The sequence below is a fragment of the Physeter macrocephalus genome, chromosome 11 (assembly GCF_002837175.3).
Source record: "Physeter macrocephalus isolate SW-GA chromosome 11, ASM283717v5, whole genome shotgun sequence".
Classification (NCBI taxonomy): domain Eukaryota; kingdom Metazoa; phylum Chordata; class Mammalia; order Artiodactyla; family Physeteridae; genus Physeter; species Physeter macrocephalus.
Window position 1 is genome coordinate 106,145,146 of NC_041224.1, and position 18,863 is coordinate 106,164,008.

At 41.5% G+C, this 18,863-nt stretch overlaps 1 protein-coding gene across 1 annotated transcript in view; it reads left to right on the plus strand.

Annotated features, from left to right (window-relative positions):
* Nucleotides 1–18,863, plus strand: part of RPGRIP1 (RPGR interacting protein 1) — a 113,815-nt gene that overhangs the window by 30,276 nt on the left and 64,676 nt on the right. Inside the window, 14 exon segments of the mRNA XM_055088355.1 lie at nucleotides 1,801–1,933; nucleotides 4,667–4,754; nucleotides 4,756–4,920; nucleotides 4,923–4,941; nucleotides 6,101–6,200; nucleotides 6,712–6,843; nucleotides 7,524–7,629; nucleotides 10,673–10,696; nucleotides 11,598–11,744; nucleotides 12,224–12,297; nucleotides 14,342–14,484; nucleotides 16,038–16,198; nucleotides 16,667–16,810; nucleotides 17,274–17,391. Of these exon segments, the coding sequence (XP_054944330.1) occupies nucleotides 1,801–1,933; nucleotides 4,667–4,754; nucleotides 4,756–4,920; nucleotides 4,923–4,941; nucleotides 6,101–6,200; nucleotides 6,712–6,843; nucleotides 7,524–7,629; nucleotides 10,673–10,696; nucleotides 11,598–11,744; nucleotides 12,224–12,297; nucleotides 14,342–14,484; nucleotides 16,038–16,198; nucleotides 16,667–16,810; nucleotides 17,274–17,391 (1,554 nt within the window).

Here is an 18,863-nt window from a genome sequence, read left to right on the forward strand (position 1 = left end):
TGTGTGTCCGGAGCCTGTGCTCCGCAACGGGAGAGGCCACAACAGTGACAGGCCCGTGTACCACAAAAGAAAAAAAAAAAAAAAAAAAAAAAAAGTACCTACCTTATGACCCAACTATTTCACTCCTGTGTATATACCCAGAGAAATGAAAACATATGTTACACAAAGATTTATACACAGATATTTATAGTAGCTCTGTTTGTAATAACCCAAAACTGGAAATAATCCAAATGTCCATCGACAGTAAATGGATAAATAAATTATGGTTTATCCAGAATACTACGAGCAATCAAAAGGAACTATTGATAAATGAAACACCACATATGAATCTCAGAATAATACTCCTGAGTGAAAGAAGTCAGACAAAAAAAAAAAAAAAAAGGGACTTCCCTGGAGGTCCAGCAGTTAAGACCCCACACTTCCAATGCAGGGGACGTGGGTTCAATCCCTGGTTGGGGGCATGGCACAGTGTAGTGACACCCCACCCCCACCCCCCGCTCCAAAAAAAAAAAACGCTGGGTATATAATGGATGATTCAAACTATATAAAATTCTAGAAAATGGAAACGAATTTGAAGTGACATAAAACATATGTATCAGTGGTTGCCTGGGAACAAAGGTGTGGGTTGGGGCTAGGATGGGGTGGAGAGGAATGGATTGCTAAGGGGCACAAGGAAACTTGGCAATGATGGATATGTTCATTATCTTTTTTTTCTTCTTTTTTCTTCTTTTATATGTTCATTATCTTAATTGTGGTGATGGTTTCACAGATACATACCTATGTCAGAATTAATCAGATTTTACACTTTGTATGTTCAGTGTAATACATGTCAATTATACTTCAATAAAGTTATTATTTTTTTAAACTTACATTTCATCATTTCCAAAGGATAGATTGGAGATGTGGTAGTGGTACCATAGGTGGTTCTGAGACTAAAGTTCTGAGCTCTCTTTCTTCCAGGGAAGGAGCTGTATTTTGAGCTCTGGGTTTTATTTATTTATTTTTTTAATTTATTTTTTTTTTACGGTACGCGGGCCTCTCACTGTTGTGGCCTCTCCCGTTGCGGGGCACAGGCTCCGGACACGCAGGCTCAGCGGCCGTGGCTCACGGGCCCAGCCGCTCCGCGGCATGTGGGATCTTCCCGGACCGGGGCACGAACCCGCGTCCCCTGAATCGGCAGGCGGACTCTCAACCACTGCGCCAGCAGGGAAGCCCTTGAGCTCTGGGTTTTAGAATGGCTGCTGCAAGATCAGAGCTGACTCTAGACTAGTGAACGCTCACACACTCAAAGGTGTACTGTAGTTTCCTCTGCTTAGATCAAGCAGAGGCTGTATTCCAAGGAGGCAGCTTTGGGGACAATTTCTCCACACCACGGAAACAAAGGCGATGACTCTTGGTACTCACAAAAGGTTTCTATCCTTTTTCTTACTGGGGATTTGAAGACAGTTGTGGGCACAATCCTTATCTAGGTCCAAATTATCTAATGAGGAGGAAAAATAAAAGAGTGGATTAAAAATAAAAATTAAATAGACTAAAAGCCCTATTTGATACTTTTAGAAAGAGAATATCCTTTCCAGACAGGAGGTTGAGTCATATGCTGGAATGATTTTCCATACCCATGAGTGACATGGAATGATAAAGAGGTCCATTGGTACACATTTCTTATACTTCCTGAATTTCCTCTTAAACATATGACTCAAAATAGATTCAAGCCCTCTGGGCAAGATGTGGTGAGAGATATGATGGGTTAAAAAATTACATGTAAAAATAATCTTCATTTACCCTCTCCTGGGACTTTAGGTAAGAATATAAAGACTCAACTACCCTTGAGCAGGATGACCCGGGAAGAATTGGAGGACAGTTTGTTTCGTCTTCGTGAAGAGCACATGTTGGTGAAGGAGCTTTTTTGGAAGCAACAGGATGAGATCAAAAGGTACCCAGAGTTCTCCTTAAGTCTTTAGAAGCTGTATCTACACCAGGCCTACACCACAATAAACCAAAAAGCATACATTTTCCTGAGATGTCTACACCAGAAAACAATTCAAATGTCAAGGATGGTTAACTCCAAAAGTAATTTTTGAAGCAATATTACTTTATTCTGTTTTCTTGCCAAACACATCAATAGACTGTGGCCATAGTTCATAAAGCATCATCAGAGTTATTCCAACCCAAAGAGCAAGAGACTGGGCAGGCATCTGCCCTGGTCACAAAAGAGAGAACGGGGACGGGGGAGTGGCCAAAATCTCAGGGGACCAAAGGCTGCAGGGGCAAGTAAGGGAAGGGGTTTTTATTTACAAAACAAAACCAAAAATCGTATTGATCATTTACTGTACGCAGGGTATGCAGACATGTTATACGCGCTTTATATGTGTTAACTCATTTAATACTATTTAATACTATGAAAGAATCATCATTAAGAATGAAAGGGAGCACAAAGAGGTTAGGTAACTTGCCCAAGGTCATAGCCAGTGGGTGGCAGAGCTGAAAGCTCTTAACTCCAAAATATACCATACACAGTGACTTTAGGGTATTGGCTTTCAAAAAGTGTATCTTTTGGGTGCAGACCTGGAAAAGAATCTGAGATGGAGTGTGGGTAGATAAATAGACGGGCAGAATGAGAGTTCTGAAAGTCTGGGGTTAATATCTAGGACACATTTTGAAGATATTTGTGTCAATGCCTCCCAGCCAAAGACCACCAGGAACACACCTATAGCTGGGCAAGTTGGGTTAATTACTGCTGTAGCTTGAAAAAGTGCACACCATGGCCATCTCAGTAAGACTGTTAGAGCCTATTACAGGATTTTGGCTTCAGTTGGGTGATTTTGGCTTCAGTTGGGTGATTTGGGGGAGGGTCCAAGGTAACAGAAGTTTGCTCTAGATTCGGTACTGTCAGAAAGCAGGGGCAGTTCTGTGTTTGGATATCTCAATGTCTTATCTACAGGGAGGTTAGACTAGACTGAGGCTAAAGCTGTAATCGGGAAAGAAGCAGCAGTCACTCATATTAGCCAGGAGAGGAGCACGTTTGGTATTCTGCAGGCGGCAGAGTGAACTTGTTTTTGTCTGGGCTGAGACAAAAGTATGCAGCGGCCTTGTTTGGTATCACTATGTCATGGTCTCAGAGGGGCCTTCTGTGATGTTGTTGTTCTGTGAGATTATGTCCAACAGCGCAGTAACATGGCCTAGTTGTGAACGCCAGGCCACCAAACAACACTGAGGACTAGCTATGTCAGACCAATTCCCCGATGTCAAGAGCACTGCTTTGCTTTCTCATTGGTAATCCGCAGGAGTGGTTCAGAGCTTCATTTGGAATCTACAGTATCGCAGGCTTCCACTGTATGCCAACACTCTTCAGAATTGGAGATTCTTTTCTAGTGTGGAGAACTCGAGAATCCAGTGAAGTCAGATGGTTGCATGGGCCAAAAAACCTTGTCTGGGGCTTCCCTGGTGGCGCAGTGGTTGAGAGTCCGCCTGCCGATGCAGGGGACACGGGTTCGCGCCCCGGTCCGGGAAGATCCCACATGCTGCGGATCGGCTGGGCCCGTGAGCCATGGCCGCTGAGCCTGCGCGTCCGGAGCCTGTGCTCCGCAACGGGAGAGGCCACAACGACGATCCCACATGCTGCGGATCGGCTGGGCCCGTGAGCCATGGCCGCTGAGCCTGCGCGTCCGGAGCCTGTGCTCCGCAACGGGAGAGGCCACAACAGTGAGAGGCCCGTGTACCGCAAAAAAAACCCAAAAAAACAAAAAAAACCTTGTCTGTTGGTCAGTAACCAAAACGTACTTGAGGTTATAGATAGTAAGTGGCTAAATTGGATTCTATCCCCTCAGACTTGGGGCCAGTTACCTAGCTGTTTAATGCCTTGATATCTTTATCTGGATATAATGATATGTAATAATAATAGCTAACTCCTACAGTGCTTACAACACACCATCACTGTTCAAAGCCCTTTATATATATTAACCTATTTTATCCTCTTAACAATCCAATGAGCAAGTACTATTTTTATCTTTATTTATAGATGAGGAAACTGAGCACAAAAGGTTAATGACATGCCCCAGGCCACATAGTCAGTAAATGTCAGAACTGGCAGAGGCAATGGGAACACAGAATCTGATGGTAATGGTTAAAAGTATGATTTTAGGTCAAGATAATAAATAGTGATTGACTATCCATTGTAGGTAAGGCTCGGTGTAAGCAGGGTGGGTATAGAGGAATAATCCTTAGAGTGGGCACATATACAGGAATGTGTGGACAATTGGGACTGGAGAAGTAAATATTAAAATTTCTACGTATATTTAATTATCTCCCTGTTAAAAATTCGTATTTTTGTTTCTGTTTTATAGTGACCATAATTTATTAGTACAAAAGAAACTATATAATTTAAAAATAAATATACACACGAATATACTGAAGACTGCCTCATTTTTTACTAAGAGAGTGTGTGAGCACTGCAACAGAATGAACAAAGACACCAAGATGTCCCTGCTCTGAAAGAGTTACAGTGTATTGGGGGCAGAAGATTAATTTTTAAGTGTAAATAGTGGACTACAGCACATAAGTGTATATCAGAGATCAATTCAGATTATTAACCACCAGATAAACTGTAGAGATAGTAACTGTCATAGAAGGAGAGGGCACGAGCCACCAGCTCTCTTTTTGCCCACAGGGTGAGGACAGCCTTGCTCCGGTCCGCCGCAGCAGGCCGGGACGGGAGGGCCGAGGTGGCAGCGGCGGAGCAGCTCTCGGGGCCTGCGAGGCGGCGGCGGAACGCGGGGAGGCGGCAGCGGCCCCCCAAGCACCTGCGCCCCCCGCTGCACGGGCTGCAACTGCAGTTCCAGCGCGTCGGCCCCCCTGCTCCCCGTTGCACCCAGCCTCGCGTCCACGCGGGACACAGACAGCTCCACACCGCCGGGGCGGCGGGGGCCGAGAAACCCAAGAGGGGTGAGGCTTAGGGCCAAGTCCCCGACAGGGCCAAAACACTGGGAAGGATTGATGTGCCAGCCACATTTTCCTCCCACTGCTTTATTCCGCCCACCACGCCCATTTTGTTCTTTTGTTCTCGTTCCTTTCTATCTCCCTAAAATCTTTTTTTCCTGAGTAGGACGTCCAGTTCAAAGTTCTCAGTTCACCATGCAGTACTGCTGAGAGGAGAGTCAGACAATGGAAATGGGAACTTTGCTGGTCAAGTACTGCAGGGCTCTAGAAAACAGAGATAACTTTGATGACCTGCTTAGGTGTGAGCCTCAGTGATCTTAAGACAGGTCCCTCTCCTGGGACTCTGGGATTCTGGGCTAAGTGGCCTGTGCCTCTAAAACTGGGGTTCTTCACCTTTTGGGGGAAATGGACTCCTCTGCAACCATGATCAAAAGCTAGGCGTTCTCCCAAGAAAAATGCACATACACATAGACAAAACTTTGCATACAATTCCATGGGTTCAGAGATTGTCAAAGCCTATTCCTGAAGTCCAGGCCTGGAAATCAGTCTGTTAAGTGAGGAGCTGCAGATTTTCATCTTCCTGTATCTCAAGTGGCTAAGCATCTCTGGCTGCTATGGAACCCAGCACTGAATTAAATATAGTGCTGTGTGTAAATTTCCTTCACCTGGCCTACTCATCCCTGTTTTAGGTCCATGGGAATGGGGTGTCTTAACCCTGGGGACTCAATGTTAGGTTTTGTTCAGCACAGTCCTATATTTTCAAGCTCCCTCCTTGAGCCAACAAAATCTTTGTGAAAATAGCTAAAAGTAGAAAAACTAAATAAGTCTAAATTTCAATTCAGTTTAACTTCAGCATTATTGAATACCAGTTATATACTAGGCACTAGAGACAAAGATGCATTAGTTAGACACACAGTCCCTGCTCTTCTTCCCCTTTATACTGACCTACTTGAGAGTCTGTAGTCCCACTGACTTATTAAATCAGTAGTTGCATATCTATGCCAGAGTAAAAACTGAGAAGCTCCCCTCTGAGATCATTGGTCATGTAAGGACTTCCTCCAGATCTCAAGGCTCCCTACTTCCAGCACTTGGTGTTCCATTTCTAGCACTGGGGGTTCTGGAAAAATCTGTTGCCAGAGTCTGCATCTTCTGTCTAAATTTTCAGAGTCAAGGGACAGGCTGAGCTACACAGCTCCTCCCACGTTCAAGGAACATGTGACAAATGAAAAAGCCAGAGGTGAAGTATCCAGTGAACACAGCGAACAGTGAGTTCTTTTCCTTTATCCTGAGCTGTTACTCTTTCAACTTTAATTGGAAAAACCTCATTTAGGGAACAAGTGAATGTTGCCATTTTTGAGTCTTTCCAGAATAATCAGAGAAGATGAAAGTCAGCCCAATTTGGAAGTTGTCAAATTCCAACTTCATTGCTTAAAAATGGAAAATAAGCATCTCTTTGTCTTCCAAGGAAAGGAAAATAAAGGCCCTTTCCTTAATTAAAGGTATTCCCTCTCTTCCCCTTTATATTTTCCCCCTTAGGTCGTAATTCACTTATATTTCTGTTTGACACTGGAAAGCTATATTTGGTAAGTTTATCCTCCACATATGCCAAGATTACTAACTCCTCTAAGTTCTTTTTATATATGTGAGAGCCCAGTTCTAAAACCCTATAACAGCGGTTTCTAATTCTTCTTTTCGTGTTTAATATTCTAACAGTATAATCTCTTTTAACAAAGTCATAATTATGATTAAACTCACTGGTCTATGCATGCCTAACAGTGCCCACATTATGACCAGCGATACTATGCAAGTGGAAGAACCACCCAAGTCTTCTGAGAAAATGTGGTCCAAAGATGAGAATTTTGCACAGAGAAGCTCTTTGGAGTGTGCTCAGAAGGCCACAGAGCTTCGGTAAGGGTGTGGCATTCCATGCCTCAAGCCGTAATGAACTGAAAAAGAGGTTCTTGTTTGTACCTTTCTTCCATCTCAGAGGAAAAGAGAATGCTTGGGATTAATTCAATCTGAGAAGTAGACCCGGAGGCCCAAGTGGTTAAGGAATGGATTAACATAAAAGGGATGCTTATATATCATAAAAGGTCTGCTGCTTCACTTCATAGAAGGAAAACTATTTCATCCTCATCACCAGATGGGGGCTCTCAGCCCCCCCACTGTGCATCAGTCCCTGGAAAACTTTTTTTTTTTTTTTTTACGTGGCTGGTCTGTTTTAGTCCCTGGAAAACTTTTTCAAAAATAGGCTTTTTTTAGAGCAGTTTAGGTTTAGAGCAGTTTTAGGTTCACAACAAAATTGAGCATAAAGTACAGAGATTTCCCGTATACCTCCCTGCCACTTCTCCCCACGCTGCCTCCTTCACGGTCAACATCCCGCAGCAGCTAGAATTGGGAATCTCTCTGAGACAGAGTATAGCGAACCCAAATCCTCCCCCAATACCTTTCAAACGATAAAGAAAACATGATCTCTTAGGTTCAGAAATAACGATCTTCCTTTGTGTCCCTATCCATATCCACAGGGGGAAAAATACTTAACTCTGTCCATTCACAGAGGATATTTTAACACTGTCTTCTTTCTCCAGAGCTTCCATTAAGGAGAATATACAGCTGATTCGACTTAAGAAGCTCTTACATGAAAGGAATACTTCTTTGGCAGTGACAAAAGCACAATTAACAGACGTTCAAGCTGTGAGTTGCCATCATCAGCTGTGCCTTTTTTGGGCAAGAAAATCAATTAGTTAAGAGATTTGTATTATTTTCTCCACTTTACACATGGGGGACCACAATGGAGAGAAACTAAGTTGCTTGTCGAAAGTCACACAATTGTGATGAATTGGGAGACTGGGATTGACATGTATACACTGATATATATAAAATGGATGACTAATAAGAACCTGCTGTATAAAAAAATAAATAAAATTAAATTAAAAAAAAAAAGAAAGTCACATAATAGATAGGTGATGTTCAAATCCAAGCCTTACAACTCAGAATCCATTCTTTTTCCAGTACTTGCCGTTATCCCTCTGCTGGGAAGAAGGCTCAAGCCCTGCCTGCTAAGGGGGAATTAAGTGAGGTTACCTTGTGTCAGGTTAAGTTCCAAGCCAAAAACCACAACCAGAGTTTAATTAAACTTGGGGAGCCAAGAGCAGTCACAGGGGAGGGGAAGGAAGCCAGATTACTGAGCACTTTCTATGTGACAGACTCTGTCCTAGATACTTAGAATCATGATCTCATTTAAGCCTGACAACAGCCATAAAGGTAAGTACGTTTAACGGATGAGGGAACTGAGCCTCAAAGAAGTTAAGTAACTTGCTCAAGTTATAAAAATAGCAAGAGGCAGAGCAGGATTTGAGTCCAGTTTCATCTGGCATCGAGGCTCACACACTTCTCACTACCACACAATGGAAACTCATATCTGAACGGTAGAAATAGGGCATAGAGGGTCTAAATAATAGATTGGCACCATTCTTTTATTGAATAAACATTTATTCTTGATTTTTTTTTTTTTTTTTTTTTTTCGGTACGCGGGCCTCTCACTGCTGTGGCCTCTCCCGTTGCGGAGCACAGGCTCCGGACGCGCAGGCTCAGCGGCCATGGCTCACGGACCTAGCCGCTCTGCGGCATGTGGGATCCTCCCGGACCGGGGCACGAACCCGTGTCCCCTGCATCGGCAGGCGGACTCTCAACCACTGTGCCACCAGGGAAGCCCTGAATAAACATTTATTGACTACCACAAACTGTGCAAAGCACTTGGATACAAAGATTAAAAAGATAATTAAGACAGCTCCTGCCTTCAAGGAACTTACAAGAGTGAGAGAACAAGATGTAAACAAGTACAACTATCCACAAACAGGGTATGGGTGGGACACAAAAGAGAGAATAGTCAGATCCACCAGAGGATGGGGCACAGGATCTGAAAACAATCCATAAGAGATTCTATTCGTGAGCCAAATACTGACAGTTTGGCAGGTGTTAATGAGCGTGAAAGAGAGGGAAGGGCTTTCTTGGGAAGAGTGGTGTAGGCCATGGCACAGAGGTGAGAAACATCAGGGATCAGGTCATGGAGGTCGTATCAGGAATTTAGACTTTATCCTACAGACGGTGAGAGCTGCAGAAAGGTTTTAAGCAAGTTGGTAACATGATCAATTCTTTTTTCCCCAAAGAGATCACTTTGCCTTTTTTTAATGTCCAAAATATTTTGAAATACATTTTAATAAAAAAAATACTTTAAAGAAACTATTATAAAGCACTAGTAATGATTATCTGGGTAGTAGTAGAATTATAGATGACTGCTATTATAGTACTTATACTTTTCTGAAATTTTCAACTTCTAAAAAATGACACAACTACCAGGAAAGATCATCTGGCAGCAGAGTGAATGACAGGTTGGCTGGTACAAGACTGGAGGTAACAGATGAGTACAGTGATCCAAGGGAGGCAGGATGAGGGTCCCAACCAAGGCAGTGAGAGAGGCTCATAGAGAAAGGACTGTGTTGGGAGAGGTCCAGGAAGTGGAAGAATGGACTTCATCACCAAAGTAGAGTGGGTGAGGGAAAAGGAGAAATGAGAGATGACTCCTGGGTCTCTAGCTTGGGTGATTAAATGATGGTGCCATTCACTGAGATTAGCTACAGCTGGTGCTGCCCTTGGTATGTCTGTTTTGATTGGGACGAAAGGCATCTGTACAAGGCCAAACTCCAAACCTATGTTTTGTAGAGAACTGTGCATATGCTCGTATTCTTTTGATTCGGTTAATTTTGGTAGCACTGAAAGCATGGGAAATCTGGGAAGGAAGTTATTTTAAAGTTGTATGGATAAATAGCTATATTTGTGGAATTAGATGTTTTTAAAAATCCATCTATTCTTCCATTGCATTAAAGGAAGAAAGAGAGAAAGCCATTCTAAATTGAATGTCCTTGCCCATATTAGTGGTAGTGGTAAAGATGACCTAAAATTATGAATAATTTTCTAAAATGTAGGTTTTACAATTTGGTTTTTTTAAGCAATTTACCTTTCTAGTCATGCTTACTTACACATATACTAAGATAAGTTTGCATCCTCTTAATCCCTTAGCAGTAAAATGTGGTCAGTAGTGCAGACTCTGGAGTCACACAGGCTGAGGTAAAGTTCTGCCTCAGCCCCTTGAAAGCTGTGTGATTCTGGGCAAGTTAGCTCTATGAGCTTTGGGTTTCTCATTTTTAAAGTTTAGATAACAATACCTCTCAGATTTGTTGTAAGGATTAAATGAGATAATATATATGAAACAATTATGATGATCATAATGTAAGAGATAATGAAACACACAGTAACATATAACATAGTAATTACTCAACCAATAATAGTAGCTGTTGTTGTGAGTTTGGCTATTGTTGTTTTTTCTATTTCTAAAACTGGAAAGAGACATTTCTGAAGCATGATGAGTAAGAGATGGCACCTAGTTTGAAAATAAAAATACTTCTTAGAAAATCCACCAAGTGCAATGCAAATGTGAATAAATGACCCATCATCCTTTTTAAAGAAATGGTGTCATCTATTACATTCACAGACTGCCTGGCAAGCTAGGGCAGGGGAAAAGGAGCAGCAATTAGTAAACAGGCAAACAAATTGACTTGATTTATGGGAATTTTTTATAACGTCTTTTAAAATAAATATTTAAACATTTGTATTATAAACATCAAAATAAACATCAAATTGATATATCAACAGAATAATACTTTTTTCTTTCTTTCAGGCATATGAAACTCTGCTCCAGAAGGTACTTAATAAAGATTCCTTAACTCTCTGTTTCTTAGTAATCAGAGGAATGAAACGCAAATGAATCTTCATCTTCAAGTAACATAACACCAGAATTTAGCTAACTATATCAAAGTTATTATGTTATATAATTTTTATTGAGACAAATGGTACTATCACTATTATCAGAAGATACTGCATTGTTTTCACAAAAATTGAAACATGAGATCTGAGTTGAGAAATATTTGGAATAGTATTTTTCAGCCTATTGCTACAGAGCATTATAGCATTTGTTCAAAAATTCCTAAGAGTAGTCCTCTAGCATGTGTGAGGTGGTGAGATATAGCAAAGTAGTTGCAAACCTTCTCTGGTGTTACTAAATATTTGCACCTCTGTGAGTGGGGTACAGGGGAAGCTAGGTAAGTGTCCGTGATTAAGAGTCACTAAGGCAGAGTTCCCAACGTGACCAGCCACAACTGTTCCTCACCAGAAGGAACATGGTCATGCTGGGAACTCTGCCAGAAAAATGCACTTAACTTCTAGAGTTAACATGTCACTTTGCTAGGGGCAAAAGGAGAAATATTTCATCATAAAAAGCATTCACATAGTTTAGAAGGTAAAGGCAGCTGAGAAAGGTGGCGCTTAATTTAGAATCAAGGTTGAATTTGAACCGTGGGAAAATTAAGGCTCCAGTGACAAATTACAGTTTCCCAGAGTGGAAAATCCTCACTAACAGGGAAATGGTACTTCCTGAGAAATGCTAGGGTGGAAAACAAGGTCAATTTACAGTGCAAAGGCAACATACTATAAATCAAAGCCCTTCTTTGAGACATCCACTAGGGAATGCTCCAGTTGTTTGTATCTTGAGACCCCTCCTGCTGAGTGATATAAACACTCCCAGAGCAACTTTCCCTTTGCCCCAGAATCAGGGAATCCTGGGTACAGCCCATGATGCCCTCCTCAGCCAAGTGAATGAGCTCAGGGCAGAGCTGAAGGAGGAGAGCAAGAAGGCTGTGAGCTTGAAGAGCCAACTGGAAGATGTGTCCATCCTGCAGATAACACTGAAAGAGGTAAATAACAATAGTAATTGAAAGATACCATCAGTTGTATGTGACATTCCAATTTCAGAGATGTTAAAAAGTGTATCTTAGCAAAAATATGGGTATTTTATTTTTTCAAATAAGAAAAATGAGATTCCAAGTGGTTAAATAACTTGCTCAAGATTATACCATTAGGGGAAAAACTGGGATTTATATTTATGTCTGTTCTCCAAAGTCTTTTCTCTATTATAATGTTCTGCTGTTTCCCTAACAGTAGAAACCCAGACAACATGAAAATTTAATTCAGAGAATCCTCATTAATTCCAATAAAAATTTCTATCACACCTTCAATTGGTTCAAGTCTTTATAGTTGAATGGATCCTCATAGACATAGGAGATGAACATAGAAAATCTCCCACCCAAGTCCCACCCTGCAACAGAAAAGGGAGACCCTGTGCAAGGCAATAGATTTAAAAATCTTATCTCAGGCACTCTACTATCATTCTTAGTTTCAGGAGAGAGTTGAAGATTTGGAAGAAGAACGAAAATTGCTGAATGACAATTATGACAAACTCTTAGAAAAGTGAGTACCAAGTTTGGATCTCAGAACATTTTTTTGTTATAAAAGACAATTACTGAAAAGTGCCTTCCGAATTTTAAAAATAAAAATAATACCTAGTCTCGATAAGGATACAGGGAAACTGGTACTCAGTACTGCTAGTGAGAATATAAATTGGCAGACTATTTTTGGAAGGGAATTTGACACTATCCAAAAAATGTTAAACGTGCATATCTTTTATGCCAGATAACCCATTTTTTGGAATGAAAACTAAAGAAATCCTCTTGTGTATGTGCAAAGAGATCTGTGTAGTAAGAATGTTAATTAATACATTGTTAATTTAATTAGTAATAGTAAAAAAAAAAAAGGAAACCATCCAGATTTCTTCTGATAGGGATCGACTAAATAAATAATGTTGCACCGCCACGTTGAAACGGTATAAAGCTGTAAAAAATGAGATAGATCTATATGCCTAAGATATACTATTAAAAGAAAAATCAGGGCTTCTCTCGTGGCGCAGTGGTTGAGAGTCCGCCTGCCGATGCAGGGGACACGCGTTCGTGCCCCGGTCCGGGAAGATCCCACATGCCGTGGAGCGGCTGGGCCCGTGAGCCATGGCCGCTGAGCCTGCGCGTCCGGAGCCTGTGCTCCGCAACGGGAGAGGCCACAACAGTGAGAGGCGCGCGTACCAGGAAAAAAAAAAAAAAAGAAAAGAAAAATCAAATTGCTAAAGAATGTGTTAATTGTGACCTAATTTATGTCATGTGTGTGTGCATCCACAAACTTTTAATGAGATGAAAGGACTGAAATAGGGCAAAGAGGCACTTTTATTCTATATACTTCTATATCATTTTAATTTTTCACAAGCATATATTTAGGTAGTAATTTTGAAATTAAAAATACCTGTAAGTTTAGGGCTTCCCTGGTGGCGTAGTAGTTGAGAGTCCGCCTGCCGATGCAGGGGACACGGGTTCGTGCCCCGGTCCGGGAAGATCCCACATGCCGCGGAGCGGCTGGGCCCGTGAGCCATGGCCGCTGAGCCTGCGCGTCCGGAGCCTGTGCTCCGCAACGGGAGAGGCCACAACAGTGAGAGGCCCGCGTACCGCAAAAAAACAAACAAACAAACAAAAAAAAACCTGTAAGTTTAAAAAAATTAAACGCGCCTTCTTACTAAGTTAAAGGCAGCAGGGGATAGATTGGGGAGGTTGCATGGGAGCATCCTGGGAACAACTGATGCTCTTCAACTCAGTGAAATAAGGTAGTGTGGGGATTACCCACTTTGAAGACTCCCTGTGGTAGACATTACTATTGGCCTCTTCCCTTCATTATTCATAACATTATCTTCTTGGATCATCATGTAATGTATGGGCAGGAAGTGCCAAGAAATCTTAGTACTAGCTTAACAAGTTGTTTTTAGACCACATTTATTAAAATGATAACTAGGAAAAAGACATAAGCAGAAATAATTGCTTGATTATCAATGTCACTTCACTTATGTAAATAATCAAGAACTGGCCATGTGTCTTTTACACTCAAGATGGGTCTGCCCTGACAGCTAGATATAGTGGTGTGCAGGCTGCAGTGAAAAGTTTAGTTCCTGCCCTTCAGTGTAATAATTTACAATCTAGTTCAAAGGCAAGTATTCTCTAAACTAGCCACTGGTGAAAGTAGACAGAGGAATGGAGTAAGGAAAAGAAGAATATTGTTACTTATTTCTAATCTAGCAGGCCTGAGAATGTCTTGGTACACAGTTCCCTAACTAAAGAAAACCATCATGCTGGAGAAGTTCCTTGGGAAATAGATATGACTTGCGTTGTTTGCCCAGGGGGTTATTTGAGACTTAAACAGAAGTGATACTAAGCAACTCCTCAATAGGACCCAAAAGTTCCAAGGCAGTTGGTAAATGACAGTTACAGGGAAAGCAGGGGCAGAAAAAACATGTAGGGAAATGAATGATGAACGAGACCCAGGAGATGCTGAAACTGTGTAATAAAGACGTCATATCACTCACCTTTGAGTGTCCATCTGACACCTCTCCCCTCCCTCCTTACTTGCGTCCCATTTTCAGCATGCTGGATAGCAGTAATCAGCCTCATTGGAGCAACGAGCAAGGAGAACAGCTACAGCAGAAAGTCTCTCAGTTGCAGGATCAGCTGGATGCTGAGCTGGAGGAGAAGAGAAAAGTCTTACTTCAGCTGTCAAGAGAGAAAGGTAGGTCAAGTCCTGAAGAACTCTCTCAGATGAGGCATCCTCTACATCTGGTTTGGGAGAAGGGAACTTGGGTCAGCATTTCTCCAATCCCATCACTTGATCCTATTTTTGTGTGGGTCCTGGGTAACTAGGATAAGAACACTGGCAGTCAGGTCAGATTCACAATCAAGAAAGAATGACACCTACCTCACACATACTTTTCCCTACATATTGACTTTCCATGTGAGAGAATGCAAATTCTTAATTTAAAATGTTTTTAAACAGTCAATTTATTGAAAGTGTTGAAAATGAATTTTTCTGCCTTTTATTCTCATCAGTCATTTTAGGGTGGTTGGGAATTGTTTTGTTTTAGCATCTGATGCCTGAAATTGAGAAGCAAATTATTGCTCTTGGTTACCACTACTATTTCCCCGTCTTTTTAAAAAAAATTTATTTACTTTATTTATTTATTTTTGGCTGCATTGGGTCTTCGTTGATACGCACAGGCTTTCTCTAGTTGTGGCGAGTGGGGGCTACTCTTGGTTGCGGTGCATAGGCTTCTCATTGCAGTGGCTTCTCTTATTGCAGAGCACCGGCTCTGGGTGCTCGGGCTTCAGTAGTTGTGGCTGGCAGGCTCTAGAGCGCAGGCTCAGTAGTTGTGGCTCATGGGCTTAGTTGCTCCATGGCATGTGGGATCTTCCTGGACCAGGGCTCAAACCTGTGTCCCCTGCATTGGCAGGTGGATTCTTAACCACTGTACCACCAGGGAAGCCCTTTCCCCCTGTCTTAATTCTTGGATCACAGTAGTTATTCTGAAGATTTTTAAATACTGTCCAAGAGACCTTTGTCTCCCTTCTTTTTGCTAGGCTGGACCTTGATATTTAGTCTTATCAAACTTACATTTCATCATATTCTAGTATATTCACATAAAAGAGTGGAGGAAAAGAATATGACATGAAGAAAAATAGAGTCAGGAACCATAAAAGGATAAAGCTTAGGAGCACATGCTAAGGATCTTGTAATATGTATGAAGTACAAGTGAAGTCTTGTGGGTAATCTAATCTAATCTCCTCTGTAATGCATGATACTGAAATGATCACACTAAACGCTGATCACCTTCCTTCCCCGAAACACACATGGAAATGTCCAAATGCCCAACCTCCCTTCCTCCAACTCAGGGTCGGAGTCAAGGTGGGTGTCACAGAGAGCCAATAGCATAGAAGTCAGATGGAGTTGGAGAACGGTTGGGGAGATACTGAATTAAATGGTGCTGTCAAAAAGTTTGGACTATCCCAGTCGGTCAAGTGGCTCTGATTTTGTTGTGGTGGTGGTAGTTCTGCCTTCCATACTACAGTTCTGCAGGTGTTTTTTCTGTTTGTTTTTGGAGTCCAAATGTCAACTCAAGGTCAATAAGCTAGAACCCCTTTGTAGAAATAAGGAGAATTGCTTCTCTAAGGGCAAGTTTATAAAATGAATTAAACATTAGTGGGAAAATTTAATTCACACTGGGGCCAACTTTAATATGGTTGTTGGTAACTACAGAGTTTCAGCTTTCTGTATTATTTTTTCCCCAGCTCAAAACAAGGATCTGAAGCTTGAAGTCACCAACCTGCTTCAGAAGCATAAACAGGAAGTGGAGGACCTCCGAAATAAAGACCCAATTTCCCAATCTCTTGACTGGCAATCTGAACCAGCCACTTACCCAGCTCTATTCCAAGAGACCACTCAGATAGAGGTAAGAGCATCTTTAATCAAACAAGTCCCCTCTACAAGAGGGATTACTGGCAAATATCCCTTGAAAAGATGAAGGGACTAGAAAACTAACTGAATAATATTTTGTCCTGATTGAGGACAATATTTGGAAGTATATGAGAAGGCTGAGAGTAGAGACCGCTTCATGAGCTCCACAGACTTTTTCCACACTGTACAGCTCATAAAATTTAGAATTTTTTTCAGATGAGGACTTGCAATGATCTGCTGAAGAGCAAACAGCCATGGGAGATTGTATAACTTACTCACTGCTGCTGTTGAACATGAGGAAGTAGGGGAGAGAGCACTTGTAAAGTAACACAGGTCCTCTTCTACATTTTGGAGTAGATTCTGCTGCTGGTATTTTACTATTATCAACGGCTGCTGTAGAGAATATTTATTACTATACCTATCATATTTATACTCCCTTTCACCAATGCTTTTTCCTCTGTAGCCCTGTGAACCAAAAAACCAAGAAGAAAAGAAACTGTCTCAGATGTTAAGTGAGTTGCAAGTATTGCATGCAGATACCATATTGGAACTAGAAAAGACCAGAGACATGCTTATTCTGCAGCGCAAGATCAACATGTGTTATCAGGTGCGGGAAAAGATGGTACAGGAAGGGGATAAATAAATGGGCACAAGGGAACTACTTACAAGACTGGGAGTGAAGCAAGACCCGAGTTTCCAGGCCTGATGCAAGGTGATATGCTGACCTATGCAAACACAGGATGTGCTGTCCTTTGAAGAATTTGAGGACTCACACATGCCCATGGCACCTTGGCAATAAAAGCCAGAAGGGGCCAGCTAATGAAAATGGCAAGTGGGAAGCTTCTGGGTTCAAATTTTGCCAGTCCCAGGAAAAATACTACCCTATGGCACTAATAGCACAACTGGTCCTGGAGGGGTCTGTGAGGAACCTAAGCCTTTTTCTAGTGGATGAATCTGCCCTGCTAAGGAGATAGTGGAGTCTCCTTTACCCAGCAAGTACCACCTTTTTATCTGGGCTCTTTGGTTCTGGGCCACTGAGATAGAAAAGTTCAGACATTATTTTGTTTCAGGAGGAACTGGAGGCAATGATGACAAAAGCCGATAATGAAAATAAAGATCACAAAGAAAAACTGGAGAGGTTGAATCAACTCCTAGACCTCAAGAACAAGCGTATCAATCAGCTGGAAGGTATTTTAAGAAGCCATGGCCTTCCAGTATCCGGCAAGTCTTAGTACTTGGAGAAGTACTTAGTACTTAGTACTAAGTACTTAGTACTTCACTTAGTACTTCACTTCCTCTTAGGATCTGTCACAGAGCTAAATGCCCGTGCTCCCCTCTGCACCTGTCAAGAGGGTGCCCTCTATGTCTCGGTATAGGACTTATCCCTCCTATTGATTATCCTATCATCTTTGTGTTTTAATACATGGTTAGCTGTTTCTTCTCCTGCATTATGTCAGTGTCTTTTCTCTGGAGAGTTTCAACAGGGCCCAGCAATTGCTGAATCTATTTTGAAAATAAGAGTGTATCACTGTTGGGCCTCAGGGTGGGTAACACTCTCCCTCTCTCAAGATTGTTTCCTCAAGCCAGGCCTGTATTTTAGTTTTTGGGAGATAATAGAGCTACATCACTCATCTCTTGTCATCCTTTTCTGTGATTTCTCTCTAAAAATCTCTGAATTCTTTGTTGCAGTTTGAGGATGTCTACATAACAGTGCAGGTAGCTGGACACTTATGCAAATTTTTTACTGTGATACTTCCTGTATTTAGTTCAGTCACTGTCGACCAGGATCTGGTCTCAGCCTTACATATTGAGAAAATTGGCTTTGTTATTATACCCAGTGGTGAGAGACCTGACCTGTACTAACCAAATTCACCAAAGACTGTTATTTACACCCGAATGTTCATTTATTTTATGATAGTGGCTCTTTCATTGCTGCCTTGAGAATATGCTCATGGCAGCTCGTTCTTGGGGAAGCAGAATCAATAAGAAGGATACTTAGTGAGCCTGGGACTAGAGTAAAGGGAGGTGGGTCATTCAGCAGCATGATTTATGCATGCCAGGGTGAGTCAGTTAAAAGGTCCCTGCCATATAACAAAGGAAATCCTTTGGATTGAAATTCTCATGTCTTTCGGATTCAGGGTCTTTCTCCCGGGACAGTGCAGGATAAATACACTTACCTACCTCTGAAGATTTATTTGCTTTAACTTGTAGTTCTTTCATTACTGGTAAGGCTGAAGAGTTTTTCATATGTTTACCAGTTATTTAAATTATTTCTTTTGAGACTTGCCTGTCCCTGCCCTTTACTCATTTCTTAATAGTATATTGTTAATTTGTAGAAGTTCTTTATATGCTAAGATTATTAACCTTGTGTCACGTAATGCAAAATTTTGAATATATTTTATTTATTTATGTTAATCTTATCAATTAAGAAACTGTTCACCAGTCTCTATAGTCCACTTATTTTGGGCAGGAAGACATTCTGATGTACCCAAAATATTTTCTTTTACTACTTTAACTCTTAGAATAGGACCTTCACCATCAACACACTGTGACAACTCAAATACTTCCCGATTTGAAGCAGACTATATATCAAAGTTTCTGGTTGGTTGGACATGGGAGGTAATGCACAGATTTGGTGGACTGTCTTACATATCTTTATT